Source organism: Lissotriton helveticus, chromosome 7 (genome assembly GCF_964261635.1).
Source record: "Lissotriton helveticus chromosome 7, aLisHel1.1, whole genome shotgun sequence".
In the NCBI taxonomy this organism is placed as follows: Eukaryota; Metazoa; Chordata; class Amphibia; order Caudata; family Salamandridae; genus Lissotriton; species Lissotriton helveticus.
The window spans coordinates 382,234,564-382,252,473 of NC_136068.1; the positions used below are offsets into that span (position 1 = coordinate 382,234,564).

The 17,910-nt window shown below is 44.5% G+C and overlaps 2 protein-coding genes across 5 annotated transcripts in view; one reads left to right on the forward strand and one right to left on the reverse strand.

The window, feature by feature from the left end:
* The window catches only part of LOC144768495 (protein MTSS 1-like), a 563,908-nt gene that overhangs the window by 491,517 nt on the left and 54,481 nt on the right, over nt 1-17,910 (forward strand). For 2 of the 4 annotated variants that reach the window (XM_078652201.1, XM_078652202.1), the window contains exon 11: nt 5,494-5,619. The exons of the other annotated variants lie outside the window; for them this stretch is intronic. In XM_078652201.1, the coding sequence (XP_078508327.1) occupies nt 5,494-5,619 (126 nt within the window). The remainder of the gene's footprint in view (nt 1-5,493; nt 5,620-17,910) is intronic. 4 annotated transcript variants of the gene reach the window in all.
* Nucleotides 1-17,910, reverse strand: part of ERGIC3 (ERGIC and golgi 3) — a 476,385-nt gene that overhangs the window by 26,249 nt on the left and 432,226 nt on the right. The gene's annotated exons all lie outside the window — the stretch shown is intronic.

Here is a 17,910-nt window from a genome sequence, read left to right on the forward strand (position 1 = left end):
AGTGACCATTCCTGTGTAATACAGTCACTGGCTGACAAACTGCAAAGTATACGTGTGAACCCAAGGCAAACTAACATGCATCCTGTGTTAACGTCTTCACAAATAGAGGTACCTTTGCTATAATAAGAATACATTCAGGTTAACTGCACCTGTAAACAAGTTTAACAAAAAATAAAAATGTCAACCAACATAAGCATGAAGGTTATAGTGAAAGTGCAAAATCCCAAGAGTGAGTGTTGCATTATGGGTAGGAATTATTTGTATGCATCAGTGTAAAGCTATTATCTCGTGAAGGTATGAGTGAGGATTGCTATGTCTGGAAGAGCTAATGCAGCAGTGTTCTGATGGGTCATGAAAAAAGTGGAAGTCTTGTGAGAGAAAGCGAACCAGGATCCTCTTATGTTTTAAAACCCTCTCCTAGCGTCTGTCAGAAAATCGGTCATACGATCCATTTTAAGGGATGCCAGAGCCGATCGTGCCATTGGGACATAAATGGGGATTCGGGTTGTTTCCACGCAGCAGTTAGAGCCATTTTAGCTGCCCTAAACATAGCCATAAAATAGTGCAGGCTCCTATAGTTTGGTGCTGAAGGGACTGGTCTCGGAGGCTCAAGAGTACAAATTCAGCCACCTTCGGAATTCGGTAGCCCAAAATCTCTTTAATCTACAATAAGATTTCGTTCCAATAGGGTTGGATAGATGGACAGTCCCACCATCTATACCGGAGGTCTCCCACAGCCTCTCCAACACCTATTCATCGTATTCTGAAAAATCTTCAGAAGCTTCTTTAGGTACAAGTACCAATCATAGAGAAGTTTGCAATGAGCCTCCCCTAACCCCATGGATCGGTTATATTTATGGATATCCCGATAAAGGGAGCGCCGGTGCTTGGACTCTGAAGTGACCCCCTAGTATCTGTTCCCAGAGGAGTACATGGCATGGAATAGAATTACGTGTGGTGGACAGTAAAAGGGCATAGAGGAAGGAAATACATCCCCTGGTTGTCCCTGCCAACAGGACGAACCGCTCGATGGAAAGCAGGTGTCTAGTAACGGTGAGCCATACCTGTGGTTGCATAACCAATGTTTCAATTGAGTGTAATGAAAAATCTCAGAGGGAGGTAGATTAAAATTGTGACAACAATGTTTAAATGTCAAGATGTCCCCACTGTGAAATAAGTCAGAATTCATTAAACAACCTCCCTCACACCAATTATTGAAGAGGCATGGAATCAGTGCTGGGGAGAATGCCTCTTTATAATGAATAGGTGTGTAGGGGGAGGGGAAAGTTGTCAATTTGTGTGATTGAACTACGATGTCCCAGACTTTGAGAGTGGCTGTTGTGGGGGTGCTCAGATAAGCATTGCATGGATGCTCTTGTTTAGGTTTCCATAGTACATCCCAAATTCCCTGCCCTCTACAGCCCTATCCTTATGTAGCCAGTGTTGATCTGACTCTCTAAGTGACCATTCCGTTATAACTCTGAGTTGGGCTGCACTATAGTAAGATAGTAAATCTGGTAATGCCATACCACCAGCTTCTTTGGGAAGTCAGAAGTTTATGGGAGAGTGCAGCACGTCGTCCCTACCATATGAATTTAGTAATTATCGATCGCGCAGTAGAAAATAATTCCCTACTCATTTCAACAGGAAGCCCTTGAAAAAGGTATAATACGCGTGTGAGGACTGTCATTTTTATTGCATTTATGCTGTCATTCAAAGTGAGGTATAGTGAGGCCCATCATTTAAAATCTAAATTCAGGCGTCTTAACAAGGGAGCGTAGTTTGTTTTATACATGTCTTCCACTGGGGTGTAAGCTTTAGATCACATATTCAATACATATAAGCAAGCTAAAAAAAAACTTCCAACAAGCAATATTCCTAGAGAAAAATAAGCGCTCCAAGCAGTTCTGGTTAAGACTAATACATGCAAGTAAAAACCACAACTCAAAATCTTTCTGGTCGCTTGTTAATTCAAAAACACATAAACTAGGAGGACAAAGTAGCGCTAACATCTCTGAAGCCGAATCATAATAAAACTGAAATCCTGCTACTCAAAGCACGTAGTCCAATTCTTCCTAGGTTTTTGCAATGGCAAGCCCAATCCCTAGACCCTATCCGATATTTAGGGATCTACGTTAGTTATGAGGAACTTTTTTAAACTGAACTACCTAGCGATGGTTACTAAGATTAGACATCTATTAGACAGATGGACTCTTCTTCCACTCACATTAATCGGCAGGGAAGCCCTCATAAAAATGTCAATTTTACCATTATTATTTGTATTCTCAAATGTACCAATAAAAATTAATATGTCATTTTAAGCAGTTGGAAGTTATGATTCGGCAAATTGTTTGGAAAGAGAAGGCATCACAAGGGAGACTTCCAGTGCTGCAACTCAACATTAGTGAAGGGGGTTTGGCACTTCCCCAGGTGCAAACTTATTATGAAACTACTTTTGTGAATATAATGGCTCGAATGTTAGATGGCAAGGAATCGTTGGATAGCTTTTTTGTGGATAAGATGGTGTAGAAAGCGGAATCTCAGTCTCCAGATTTTATTAACATGGCTAAACTTTCTAAAAAGACTTACTATAAGATATTACAGGGATTCGGGGACAGAATACGGTCATTTTATCTTATGAAGGCAAACACAGCGAGATATGAGTTCTTGCAAAAACCCGGAATGCACAATACTGGGCCTACATATGCAAAATAGCCAGATACGATTCCGGGAAAGCTATGGCTTTAGGGAATTAGGCCACTTTATAGTAGGGGGGGGATGTTTAAAATGGCAGGAGATCCAGGATAGGTGTGAAACTAGGTGCAGGTGTTTTTTAGGCTTCTCTTAGATTACTCAATATGTGAAGAAATGTGCTTTCCATTAAGCTCTGCCACAGTGCCCCTATTAACAGCCCTTTATAGAGCTAAGCTAAAAGGGGGGGTGGTTGGAAACTGGTACAGACTTCTTCAGAATCAAAGGGAAAGCTCTTAAGTAATAAGATTTTTAGACAAAATCTCCCAAGAAATATGTGCACTTTTTCAGAACTAGAGAGGCAGGAGATTTCGTTGCATGGCAATAAAGCACTAATTTTAAAAGAATGGTATTTTTATTCCCTTGGATGTCTTACTATACACCAAGAGTCTTACATAAGATGTATTCAGAAGTAGAGGAAAAGTGCTTTTGCTGTCAGAAAATGGGTCAGGGGGTGTTGGATGCATATTAATTTACTTGCCCGCTTTTAAACAAGTTCAACGAGGGCTTACAGAGAAAATTAAAACCAGAACTAGAGATTGCATTGTTTGGGTTTGTAAGGCAGAGCTTGAATACTCCAATCTCCAAAGGAGAGAAAGGATTTATAGCAATTTCCGCTTAGTGGCTCGCTCCCTGATTCTTCAGAATTGGAGGACAACTAAAGTTCCAAACCACTTAAATTGGCAATAAAAAATGTTATGTACTAAAACCTTAGAGGAAACTTATGCAAAAAGGGTAGGTGCTATTAAGACATTTTTAGCTGTTTAGAAATGTATTAATAAAACAGAAAGCAAACTGTATAGCACTTTAGACTGAGGCGAGATGGTTAACTTTTATAGCATTGTAGACAGAGGCAGGATGGCCAACTTTTGCTTTTTGCTCATAAGATGCACTGCCTTGGAATAGGAGGAAAAGATTTATGGTTTATTAAAGAAGAGAGGACTCAAAATGTCATTTAATGAATTTTATCTGCAATGATGAAATTAATGGTCTAATTATGTAAAGGCTGCTATGAACCGCACTTTAATGTTTGTATTTAGGACAGGCGGGAGACTTGTCCTTTAGTAAGCTGAACCTAATAACCTGATTATGTCAAAGCTGCTCTGCACTGCACTTTATTATCTGCACTTTGCACTTGAGATTGGTGCGGGATGTGCGTTTGTTTGTGATGAAGATTGGGGGAAATGATCGATTCCAGCCATAAGTTAAGAAGATGCATTTCATTTTAATTGTATAAGGTATTAACAACTATGTGTATTGTGACTGAGGACTTAATGAGATGTAGCACCGGTCACCCTTGAGGCCTCAGAATGGGAAGGGGGGAGCAGATCTTCAAAACGTGGTAAAAACAGTGGGTGGGCAGGGCGACTGTCACTGTCCGCTGAAATAAAAGTGGCAGCTAGCAGCACACTAATAAGGCAAAGTGACTCTTGTGAAATTTCAGCAGGTATTTTATAAATCGATTTGTGAAACTTTGGCATTCTACACTATGCCAAGCATCTTTTGGAGGATGGTTAGTAATGGGAAACGGCCACTACAACGTGGCCGTTTCCACAGAAACATTAACCACGCATGCATTACAACGCATGCGTGGTTACCACGAAAGCCTTTACCACGCATGCCATTACTACGTGGTACGTAGTAAAGGCATGTGTGGTAAAGGGTAACAAAAAAAAGGGGGGCTTGGGGGGGTCTCCCCCCCATAAAATGAAACTCACCTCAAAAAACGTCGAGATGTGCAGGCAAACGGCGCCCTTTAAGAGGAAACGGAAAGAAACTTCCGCTTCCTCTTAACGACGTCACCACGGAAGTATTAGAGGAAAAGCCTATGCGAAGAAAAACCATTCCGTTGTAACGCAAGCGTGGTAAAGGCATGCGTTGCAACGGAATTCGTTGTAAGAACACATATTCGCTAGCATTTGAATGCCAAATCCTTGTTCACAATAAGGTATTTTAGATGTTAATCCACTCTCCCATCTGCTTTTGCAGTCTGCTTTGATACAGAAACAGACATTTATTTAAGTTTATTTCGTTATTTAAGTGAAAACCGTTTTTCTGAAAATGACATGGTTTGACTAGATCTGGTTGTACTGATATTCCGTGAGTAGTACATTGCTATGTTTAGGGAGCCAGGCCAGACCGTGATCATGAATAACCTTTATTTTTATTACTAACTTAACTCCTTTACTTATTCGCCTTACAAAACGTAAAGCCGTAAATGTGTTTAGTTGTTTTAATTGACCTACTTTGTTCATATCCCTTCGAAAAAGGTTTAACAGATTTAGTGCCAGGCTGTAAAAACAAGCTCTTCTTGAAAATCCAAAAGAAAAATCCCTTATTTATTTTCTTAAAGCGCTATAATGCTGGTTCTTTAGGATTTCTGTGATTCTCTGATTATGCCTTTGCTCTCACTGTTACTGGTCATGATGGCGCCCAATATGGTTTAGTCTGTTTGTGTGCAGATAAACACATTTGTATCACTACAAGTTGTGCTTTGGAACTCCAGTTTGTTTTTTAGATTTCCCCTTGTGAACATGCACTTCAAAATAGAGCATCGTTTTTTGTAACTTGTTAACACATAAATAGCACAACTAATATTCTGTAATAACTAAAGATGTTTACAGAGTACTACCTGCACACTGGACATACAACATGATAGAATAGAACTCAAAATTAATATGGCTTGGTTTGCTACAAATAGTTGTGTGTTTCATGCTATACTATTGATGGCATATTTTGCAGGAAATGCAGATGAACCATCCCCAGCAGATGACAGACTCTGGTGATCCAGGGGGAGAAAATGGCACTGCAACCTCAAGCCAGTCTACAGCAGGACCTCAGGCTATGAATTCTCATCAGTTAACCAAGGTCTGTTCTTGAAGCTAAGAATTCAAATTCCATGAAAATATGAATGCAAATACCGTGCTGATTTACAAGGTTACCCAGGGTTATCCTATACACATGCTGCGTGCATTAGGACATTTCTACCCTCCACACTGCCTACACCTTTTTAAAAGTAAACTCGGCTTCTTTTAAGAATCAGAGTATGCTTTCTGTTGAAAAAAAAAGTTTGAACCCTGCCTCTTTTATGAACCTGCATCTCGCCAGACATGCTCATCATAATGATGTGAGCGACCAGGCCAGACAAGTATTCCTTGAATAGTGTTATAAAAGCATGTTTAGAAACACTCTGGTGTGTAGTTTTCAAACCAGGGATATTTAAGGGTTGCATGTGACCACAGCACTATTTTTAAGGATTAGACTTAAATCCCATGATTGAGTAAAACATGCGCAGGAGCAGACATCAGGCTCGGTCTTAACCCTTTGTGTGCTTCTGTCGGCCGTTGGCCGACGGGAGCACTACCTCGCTAGTGCTGCCGTCGGCCAACGGCCCGCCCATTTTGCGGAAGGGCCGCACTGCCGCAAAATCGCGGCCGCAGGAAAGGGGTTAAATTGGTGAAGATTGGTTTAGAAACAGCCTATAAAAGATGGGCCGGCTGAGGACTTGGCCTTTTTTCCTTTAAAAAAATGGCAAATAGAAAATAGGTTTGAATCACTTGCTGTTAGCTGAATGATGGTGACCTGATTGCCACTTCTCCTACATATGCTATTTTATGCATTAGGGAACATTCTCCCTCTCCATTGAAATTCTCATTAGATGATGTAGCAAGATGAGAATAAATAACTGTGGCTAGAAAATAATGGCGAAGCCAAGTAGTCGCCATTAAAAGCTAAATACTGACCAATGACTTTGCAATGTAATTTTTTCATTTTTTGCGCTGATGCTCCCATTCATATATATTTATTTTACTATTCTGAAATGGGTGTTGGCTATATTGGACCAGTACAATAAGAATAGCAAACTGAACACTGGTGTATCAGGTTGTATGGCAGCACATGAATGACGGACATCTTGGAAAGGTGGAAAAATATTTTTTCACCATTTCAAGATAGCTACTGCACTTGAGCATGCTTCTTCAGACGTGATGCAGCAGGGGCCTGTCATTTTTGGTCTCACTGGCGACAGTGCCTGCACTCTTGCACAGCCCACGGAGATCATCAAACATGACACAGCAGATAAATCATCTGGCCGGGCTCCTCCCAGTGGATTTAACTCAAGGTGCCATTCAGGCTGTAGTGGAAATCACCACAAAACCTGCGAAGCTCTTACGGCAATAAAGGCGTGCAAGGATGAAAGTGTAATAGTGAAGAAGGTTGACTTGGGTGATGTAACGGGGACTGAACTGTAGCCAAACACAGGAAAAAGCACCCTGGACAGCAGCTGGCACTGTCTGTCACAAGATGTCTAATAAGACCCTGTTTGCCTCTTTTTTTCTCTATCTCGCCAGTCGCAGCAACAGTGATACAAATAAATCAACAGATCAAACTATATACATGCAGGAAGAGGATAGAATTTTTATATACCTGGTTTCTTTTAAAGGGATATCATATTGTGGTCCATAATAGAGGTGTAGACAGTTGCAAATGTTTTCCACACCAAACTTCGTGATGTTTTCTCAAATTTTTGCAAACTTTCCGTAGGTAGCAAAGTTGGGGAAAACATTTTGATTTACAGTTTTTCAAAACTTCATTTAATTGTCTCAGAAAATACATTTTGCAGAAACAGAATTTCTGCAAATACTTTTCTTGATAGGTTGATAAACTTTGCATGAGAGACATTTCTAAACACTATGCAAAATCTAAATTTCAAACACCCTAGTTTGGAGCTCATGCATGAGAGTACTTAAAAGATGGTGAATATTAAAAATCCAAAAATGTAAAGGGTGAATGTGATTCTGGGCAAATCACTTAATATTCCCAAGCCTAAATAAAATGTGTTGTGTGTAAAGTGCTCTAAAGCTATAGGGCCAAGATTGCACGATATTAAACAGCAATCAGAATTCGCGACCCTTGTAGGATACTCGTTTCTGAGTTATAACTCTGGAACGAGTATCCTACAAGGGTTGAGAAGTCTGATTCTGCAGAGTATGAGATAGAATGGTAATTGAAGTGGCCCATGAAGGACATGTTGGAATCATAGCCAGAAAACTAGCTCTCTGAGACTGTGTCTGGTTTCCTTATATTGGCTACAGGGCTGGAAAGGAATTAAAGGCCTTTCATCTATGCAAGTGCCTTTCTGCAAAAACTACTCCCTATACCTTGAGAATATCAAAACTCCCAAAGCATGTATGGGAGAGAATAGCCATTGGCTTTTTCGGTCGACAATGATCACCTGCTGCGGATTATCGATGGGTATGCACGATTTCCATTAATTGAAGATCTTTCATCTACTACATAAGATTGCGTCCTTGAACGACTAGATGGCATCTTTTTGACATGGGTGTTCCATCCATGGTGAAGTCTGACAATGGTCTGCCTTTCAATAGTCGAGAGTTTAAAGCTTTCTTGGAGCTTTTGGTTATAAAGCATCAGAAGAGCACTCCTTTTTGGCCGCAGGCCAACCGACTTGTTGAGCAGTTCATGAGTACACTAAAGAAAGTAGTGCAGTGTGCTAATCTTAAGAAACTTGACTTTAAATCTGTGTTGAATTCTACCTTGAGAGCTTCTCGTTAGACACCCCACTCGACCACAGGTGAAAGTCCTGCGCATTGATCAAGAGAGCAGTCAACACCAAGTTGCCTCAATGGATCAATCAAAGAAAGAGAGATGAGAAAGCAACTCATGAGAAAGACTTGATGAACAAGCAAAATATGAAAACTTATGCTGACAAAAGACGGCGTGCGTAGAACATTATCTTTAGGAAGGGAGATACAGTGCTCGCATGACCGATGTGTAGTAGACAATCTCATTCTCCATTTGATGCAGAACCTTTTCAAGTGGTGTCTAGCAAGGGACACATGGTGAATGCCTTCAACCTAGGGAAGTCTATTACCAGAGACTCTTCTCACTTTAGCCCTTTAACTAATCATTAATTAGATCTAACTGTTGAAGGAGAGACTGGGTCTGAACCATCGGTGAATGCTGTTACCTCTACACCGCTGATGTCGATCCTGGACAATTAGGGATAACAGTTTGCAGTTGCAGATAACAAGATCAGGCTGAACAATTAAGGCACCAAAATGATTGCTTGAAGAGATTTAATTGTGTATATGTCTATCTATATATTTTGTAAAACATGTAGTTTTTTTATTTAACAGAGTGGGAGATGTAGTCTCTTGGGAGTTAAATATGATTATGGAACCCTTTGGCTCCTAAGGGACTCCATAGAACTGTGACGCAAGTGTTATAGCTGAATGCATTGCTCCATGTGTGGCATAGTCATGGGCGGGTACCCTGGCTGGGGAAGATGCTACAATCAGTACCATGGCATTCAGTATAAAAGCTGCACATCCCCAGCTGTAAGTGGTCAGAGACGGCTCAAACAACCAAACCTACCAAAATCATTAATCCCTCTTACAGTACTAAAATATTATGGCCATTAGAAGTTCAGAATGAGCGCTGATTACCTACCTGGTACTCTTCACATACATACCCCCTTATACTGATCTCGTTGAAATATCTCCACCCCCCGGTCTCTCTTTTACATTAATCATCCCCTTTATGTTTTCCTCGCAACAGTCATTAACTGCCATTGCTTCACAAAAGCACTGTATTACTGTTACAGTTGTGTGTTAGTCAGGTACAGTTTAATCAGGGGGAGGGAAGGAGAAGCTATGGTCCATTTGGAATGGAATGGAATGGAATGGAATGGAATGGAATTGGATTTATAGAGCGCATGGCTGCCCTTGAGCGTCCCAGCGCTAAAACAGTTAATAACAGAGCGAATGAGGAAGAAAGTTTAGGGAGCTTTGGGGAAAAGGAAAGTTTTAAGTAATTTTCTGAACTTAAGGTATGAAGGTTCCTTCCGTAGGACCCTGGGCAGGGCATTCCACTTTTTTGCTGCATTCAGCGAAAAGCGACGACCTCCATTGCGGGCCTTCCTAACTCTAGGAGTAACGGCCAGGTTTTCTCCATCAGATCGAAGGGCACGAGTGGCTTTGTAAGGACAGATCAATCCCCTGAGGGCTGGAGGGCCATTACCTTGGAGGGATTTGTAGGCAATACATAATGACTTGAAGGAAATTCGCTCCTGGATTGGGAGCCAGTGCAAGGCTCTAAGCAAGGGTTTAGCTGAAACCCATCTAGGGACTCCCATAAGGAGCCTCGCTGCGGCATTCTGGACCCGCTGTAAGGTGTTAATCGTGGCCAGGGGTGCCGCCAGGAGGAGGGCATTGCCATAATCCAGTCTGGCCAAGATTAGGCCCTGAATCAGAAGTTTTCTTGATTCGAAAGGAAGCAGGGGGAGGACCTTCCTTACGGCCCGCAATGATCCAAAGCATCCTCCAGCCACCTTCTGCGCATGGGTCATGAAGGTGAGTTGGGGTTCAAACCAAACCCCAAGACTCTTGACTTTCTCCTTTGGGGGTGGTAGGTCCCCCATACAGGGAGGCCAATGGTCGGAGGACAGAGATGGGAGTGGGTGACCCATGACCATAATCTCGGTCTTCGCTCCATTGAGTCTAAGTTTGGAGGCAGTCATCCAAGAGAAGATAGCTGACAGGCAACTTGACAAATCAGATGGGTGTCCCCTTTGTTGTGACAGCGAGACGATGAGTTGAGTATCGTCTGCATAACTAATAGATTTGATCCCGAAGGGGGCTACTGCCTCCTCTAACGGGGCCATATAGACATTGAACAGTGTGGGGCTCAGGGAGGAGCCCTGCGGCACCCCACACTGCAAGGGGACGGGTTTGGACATTGAGCCATTCTCCCAAATCCTAAACGATCTTTTATCAAGGAAGGACTCGAGCCATCTAAGAGCCGACCCTGTGATGCCCACCTTGGCAAGACGCTGGACCAAGGTTGGGTGGTCGACGGTATCGAATGCAGCGCTTAGATCCAGGAGGATCAGGGCTGCAGATCCCCCTGAATCTAAGATGCATCTTGCTTCTTCAGTAGCGACTAGAAGGGCAGTGTCTGTACTCTGACCCGGGCGAAAACCAGTTTGGGAGTCGCTCAGAAGACCATTCTTTTCCAAATAGTCTGAGAGCTGCCTATTCACCAGCTTCTCAGCCACCTTGCCCATTCCTGGAAGCAAGGAAATTGGGCGGTAGTTGGCCATGTCCGAGGGATCTAATCCTGGTTTCTTAAGGAGTGTTTTAATTTTAGCTTGCTTCCAGCTAGGGGGGACAATGCCTGTGGCGAATGAGGTGTTTAGGAGCTCTGTGGCCATAGGTGAGATCGTACCCAAAATTTGTTTGAGGATGTGCATAGGGGCTGGGTCGGATGGGGAGCCACTTTTTATGATTGTTAACGTGTTACTGAAGTCTTCCCTGGTGATAGCACTGAAGGCCTCGAGCTGGGGACTGGGAGAAACGGGGGTAGGGGCTTCTCTCGAAAGTAGGGTGGGCATTTGGGGAAGGCTATCTAGGATTTTTTGAATTTTGCTGTCAAAAAACTCTGCTAACTGATCGCATCTTAGTTCGGGGTCCCTGTGTATGGTTATAGGGGCAGGGATTTTGAGCAATTGATTAACAATTTTAAAGGTTTCCCTGGAGGAGTTAGCTGATGTTTTAATTTTCTCCTTAAAGAATTCTGCTTTAGATTTCTGCCGTGCAGCTTTGTAGAGTCTCAGAGCGGCCTGGTAGGAGGTTTTACTAAGAGTTGACCAATCTTTCCTCCACTTCCTTTCTAATTTCTTACAGGTTTTTCTGAGGTCTCTCAGTTCAGTTGTGAACCAGGGGGATTTAAAGGTACTGCTCTTTTTTGTTTTCAATTTAAGAGGAAGGACCGTGTCCAGGGAGCTAGTGAGCCAGTTATTAAAGTTTTCATCCGCCAGAAGTGGATCAGGTTCTGTGTCCGGTGTCGATTGTTCAAGGGCCCGAGTGAGATCTCCCACCGATAACCTCGGCCAGTCTCTCTGAAGTATACGAGGGCACGTGGCCCGGTCTATTTCAGGGTGGATTTCCCAAGAGACAGGGACCAAAAAATGGTCGGACCACGGTAGGGGCAGAGGAGATTGAGCTCTCAGCTTGGGAAGATTAGAAAAAATGGGGGTTAACAAATGACCTTTATTGTGGGTAGATTCCCTATTTATGAGATCCAATTCAAAAGCTTTTAGATTTGAAATAACATCAACTGCTATTTTATCATTAGGATCGTCAAAATGCAGGTTCAGATCTCCCAAAACCAAGAAATTGGAGGACCGAGCTGCAGCCGCTAAGGTGGATTCTAAAAGGGAATCTAAAAATTGTTTTAGGTTACCCGGCAGGCGGTAAATGAGGAATCCCGAGAGGGAGGATGTAGGTGTCAATTGAATGTTGAAACCCGTGCTCTCTGTGTCTAAGATTCCACTATCCTCCAATCTACAGGTCAGGGATTCCTTGTGAATTATAGCAAGACCCCCCCCTTTCCCCTCATCACGGTTACGAGTCTGAATCCTAAAACCGCAAGGTAGGGCAGAGATGGTATCAAAATCAGTGAAAGGGGTTAACCAGGTTTCCGTGAGGAAAAGCAGATCCAGGTTGCTATCCTCGATCAGCAAGTTGATTTCTACCGCATGTTTTGGCAAAGATCTACAATTAAGTAATGCCATCCTCAGGACTCGGCTGGATTTCTTGCCGTTGATCCCCACGGATCCAGGCTCGGGGCAGGACCGACAGCGGCAGAACGGAGCCATCATCCAGTCCCGTTGAGAACAACCTGGATCCCCGTGGTTTTGTAATGCCAGCAATTGATCCCTGGTGAGAGCGGCTGGATCCTGCCGAAAAATGGGCATAGAGGCTGGCCCTAGGCCCGATCTGGCCCGGACGGGCCCAGACGGGCTTGCCTCTGGCGCGCCACCGGCGCGCCCGCTGCGCGGACGGGAAATGGGCTTAATTTTAAGGCGCCCGGGCCGTGATTCGCCCGAACGCTAGAGCGCTAACCGGGCTTTCCCTCCAAGATGGCGGCCAAAGTCGTCGCCCTCGGGGAAGCCCGTCTGAGTCCGAGTGTGGCCCTGAATCGGCCCTCGGTGAGCCTAAAACGAGTACAGTAGCGCGCCCCAACTGTCCCTAGGCAAATTAGTGCTCGTGTGCAATTTTACGCAAGTAATAACAATTTTTAAAAACAGTATAAAAACAGATATATGTGCAAAATGTGGTAATTAAAATCAGAGTCAGTGGCCTAACTCCCGGCTTTCCGCCTCAGGAGTGCTCCGTTATCAGGTTGAAATTACCAATGCCTCGTCTGTCTGTGCTTTTTAAGGCGCCCGGGCCGTGATTCGCCCGAACGCTAGAGCGCTAACCGGGCTTTCCCTCCAAGATGGCGGCCAAAGTCGTCGCCCTTGGCTTCCATACGTCAGTACAAAAAAATCAACAGAGGAATAAACCACTTGTCCTGTGTACCAGGGTCAAATTCGTTATTGATCCGTCTAAAAAACCCGCTTTACATCATGCCTTTGCACTAAAGAATGGTTGGCTGCAACTGCATCCTATTTAATGCAGATCAATGGTGCCCTTTTGAGGCAAAAATAAGGAGGAGGGCTTAGCTGCAGGAAAGCCTGTTTGTGACTTTCCAGTGATTGGTTAGCTAAGGGTGCTTGAACTGGTAATTCGCCCATGATGACTCAGGGTGGTAACTGAACCTGTCGCCTTTGATTGAATTTGACACCTTTGGTCCTATTTGCACTATGTGCCACCCTCCTGTCTTGTTGCCCAGACCAGGCATCCAATGAAAAAGCCAACTGGCTTTTTGATTCCAGAGGACTCTTTGGCCTCTGTAGCATCACAGCACATATTTATTTTTGCTGTTTTAGATGGTGCGATATTGGCCCTAGGGCTTTGTAGTGCTTTACATGAACCCCAGATTACATTACACTTTTTTTTTTAGGCTTGGGAAGATTACATTATTTGCCCAGGCTCAAAAGCTGTTGAACCAAGGCTGGGACTCAAACCTAGTTCCCCAGGTCCAAAGTCAGCAGCTCTAGCTGTTAGGCCGCATCTCATGCCGTAATTAATATGCGCTTATGCATGATGACGCATGCACCCGTGTGCTTCATTACACTTTTAAAAAATAATTTTTGCCAGTGCATTTTAGATTTGGTCATACAGCAAAATAATTTTGGGCGATGTTCAGCATCTGGAAAAAGCCCAAAAGGCGAGACCTATTTACATGATCATTCCAAGCTGGCCAACAGCAAATTTTAATCGATACATAAGAAAAAAATGCATGTGAACACTAAAATAAGGAAGCAAGTTGCAGAGTGGCATTGTGCAGCTGCCAGGCCCTCAGAGGATAAACCAAATTAAAAAACAAAAGACGGGAAGGGAGGGAAGCAGCAGACAGGTAGTAAAGTAACCTGGCAGCAGTATCCAGCTGTCTGGTCCAAGGGACACTGTGGGGGAGATAAAATAAATATAGATAAATAGATAGATATTACCCAGTTGTGGTTGCCACTGGGTAGTTCTAGTTGGGTCTGCATTTCCCTAGGAAAATCATTTTGTGGTCTGCTAATAACTTGACAAATCTTTAGAAAAAAGGCTCATCCACTTCAGCTCCTTCCTGGAAGGTGCAAAGATGATCCATGAAGCGGGGCCCGAGAATAAATGGGTTCCCAAAACCAAATTTCCATAGCCTTTCCTGGAACGCACTACTGCAAAAACTGCTGAAAGTAATTACACAAAATTTGGCTGAACGCTAGATCTAGGTCCAGAAAGCATGCCTTTTGTAATTTGGTTGCAAAAAACAACAAGTGATGGACTGAATGTGGATCAATGTCACACACTCCCCCAGTCAAAAGATCTGGGCCCAAATCCATCGTTTTTTTGCACTCCACACCACCCTGGGTCAGATAATGGCTTTATGCAAATCAGCTCTGACCCTGTTGACCCTGTTGTCCCAGGCACTCCACACCACTTGGAGTCAAGCTAGCCGGGCTGAAGAGAGGTGTTACCTCGAAACCGGTCCGGTCCTCGGATGCTTGATTCCGGTCTGGGAAAGATATGGCTGTTGTAGTTCGGACTGGACTGTTCCCATGGGGCAACAGGGTCAGAGCTGATTTGCATAAAGCCATTATCTGACCCAGGGTGGTGTGGAGTGCAAAAAAACGATGGATTTGGGCCCAGATCTTTTGACTGGGGGAGTGTGTGACATTGATCCACATTCAGTCCATCACTTGTTGTTTTTTGCAATTGCCGCCCTAAGTGCGCTGGGGATGCCCAGACGTGGGTCCCAGGCACTCCACACCACTTGGAGTCAAGCTAGCCGGGCTGAAGAGAGGTGTTACCTCGAAACCGGTCCGGTCCTCGGATGCTTGATTCCGGTCTGGGAAAGATATGGCTGTTGTAGTTCGGACTGGACTGTTCCCATGGGGCAACAGGGTCAGAACTGATTTGCATAAAGCCATTATCTGACCCAGGGTGGTGTGGAGTGCAAAAAAACGATGGATTTGGGCCCAGATCTTTTGACTGGGGGAGTGTGTGACATTGATCCACATTCAGTCCATCACTTGTTGTTTTTTGCAATTGCCGCCCTAAGTGCGCTGGGGATGCCCAGACGTGGGTCCCAGGCACTCCACACCACTTGGAGTCAAGCTAGCCGGGCTGAAGAGAGGTGTTACCTCGAAACCGGTCCGGTCCTCGGATGCTTGATTCCGGTCTGGGAAAGATATGGCTGTTGTAGTTCGGACTGGACTGTTCCCATGGGGCAACAGGGTCAGAGCTGATTTGCATAAAGCCATTATCTGACCCAGGGTGGTGTGGAGTGCAAAAAAACGATGGATTTGGGCCCAGATCTTTTGACTGGGGGAGTGTGTGACATTAATCCACATTCAGTCCATCACTTGTTGTTTTTTGCAATTGCCGCCCTAAGTGCGCTGGGGATGCCCAGACGTGGGTCCCAGGCACTCCACACCACTTGGAGTCAAGCTAGCCGGGCTGAAGAGAGGTGTTACCTCGAAACCGGTCCGGTACTCGGATGCTTGATTCCGGTCTGGGAAAGATATGGCTGTTGTAGTTCGGACTGGACTGTTCCCATGGGGCAACAGGGTCAGAGCTGATTTGCATAAAGCCATTATCTGACCCAGGGTGGTGTGGAGTGCAAAAAAACGATGGATTTGGGCCCAGATCTTTTGACTGGGGGAGTGTGTGACATTGATCCACATTCAGTCCATCACTTGTTGTTTTTTGCAATTGCCGCCCTAAGTGCGCTGGGGATGCCCAGACGTGGGTCCCAGGCACTCCACACCACTTGGAGTCAAGCTAGCCGGGCTGAAGAGAGGTGTTACCTCGAAACCGGTCCGGTCCTCGGATGCTTGATTCCGGTCTGGGAAAGATATGGCTGTTGTAGTTCGGACTGGACTGTTCCCATGGGGCAACAGGGTCAGAGCTGATTTGCATAAAGCCATTATCTGACCCAGGGTGGTGTGGAGTGCAAAAAAACGATGGATTTGGGCCCAGATCTTTTGACTGGGGGAGTGTGTGACATTGATCCACATTCAGTCCATCACTTGTTGTTTTTTGTAATTTGGTGTCAATCTCTTCGGTAGTTTTGGGAAATTAAAGTTTTTTCAATAACTGGTCAGTTGGGTTTGCAGGACTCTTGTGAGACCCCCCGCCCCCCATGCTCACCTTCCAAAAATGGAGCTTTCTGATTGGCTCGTTTTGCCTTTGGACAATCTCTTGAGGACCAATGAGAACCGTTACGATGCTAGCGAGTGTGGTATCTATGAACCGTAAATGACGAGATTAATAGGTGTACGCATTTTCGCTACGCTACTTAGAAGGGTTCGTCTTATTTACAGGTTTCTTCATTTGAACCCTCGGGTTCCATTTTAGATACGGCATCCATTTTGTTTCTTGACTTCACGTAGTCCGCGAACAGGCAAATGTCCGCCTCATGACCCTGTGATTCCCAAGACTGGGGGATGACACGGCAGAGACAGATGGCTCCGCAGCTGGGTAATCTTCCCACGTTGGCCTATTGTTTCAGCCTTGCATGCGCTCGGCTCAAATCCTTTGATCCTGGGATTGCGCTTCCGATATTACCTCCACACTCCTTTTTCTTCTGTTGTCTGACTTCCTTGCACCTGTTCCTGTCTCTTACTCTCGTCCTTTTACAACTAGAGTGGAATGTGCATAGCAGCAGGATAATGTGCTTTTACAGTTGGGAACCGACAAATGTTACTGTGATTATGTTCCGGGTTTCCGACACCATGAATGAAGCCCTTTTAAGTTTATTGTGGGAACTGAGTTGTAACCTTTTGTTCGTTACGTTATTGAATGCTGAAAATGTGTATAAAAGGAGCGATCCACATTCGCAATTCGAAGCAGACTCTTGGAACCTACACTCTGTTGTACTTCCCATGACTTTTGCATCCCTGCAGTAATAAACGCTGATCTTTGACGCCGAAGGAAGTGTCCCGTGTCTCTGTCACTTGTGCGCCGAACAGGTATCCTACGAAGGTTTCAGGTGTTGTTCCCTGGCACCGCTGGTTCTTAAAAGTCCAGTCCTTCAGTTGGCGCCCAACGTGGGGCGACATCAGCGGTACCGGTCCAAAACCTGACGATTGCGAGGAACTTCGTGTGAAATCTCCGAGGAAAAGGTGCACCCCGCTTCATCGATCCTGTTGTCGAAATAAGTGGTCCAAAGATTTTTCCCGCGAAGATTCCCGCCTCCTGACGGCTGCAACGGATCGATGCCCTGACTGTCGACCTGTTTTGGTGCCTGGCGTAGTCCTTTGTATGGCGAGACGATAGACGGGCCTTCCTGGTGACGCCATCGAGCTCTCAGTTAAGTATTTGTGGGTCGCTCCCAGTCCTTAGTTGTTGGTGCTTAGTTGTTTGCATGGTTCCATTGCATTTGTGGTGCTTAGTTGTTGGTCCTTAGTTGTTATTTGACAGTTGCAATTGCCAAAAACTGAGGGTTTTGTCTTTCACGAAGATTTAGTACTTTGGTAACCCTTGAAGTTTGATACTTGGTTAGTGTGCATGATGCCTAGCCGTAGTGGTTTCATTGGTTTCTTCAAATGTTGCAACAAGGATTCCCGGTTGGAGGACTCGTGTCCGATACCTCCAGTTGGAACTCCGATATATGAGCTCTATAGTCGACATGGTGTGGGCCCTATTAAATATAATGACTGTTGGTTCCGTTATACGAGAAAGTACGGTGTCCTTAGTTGGC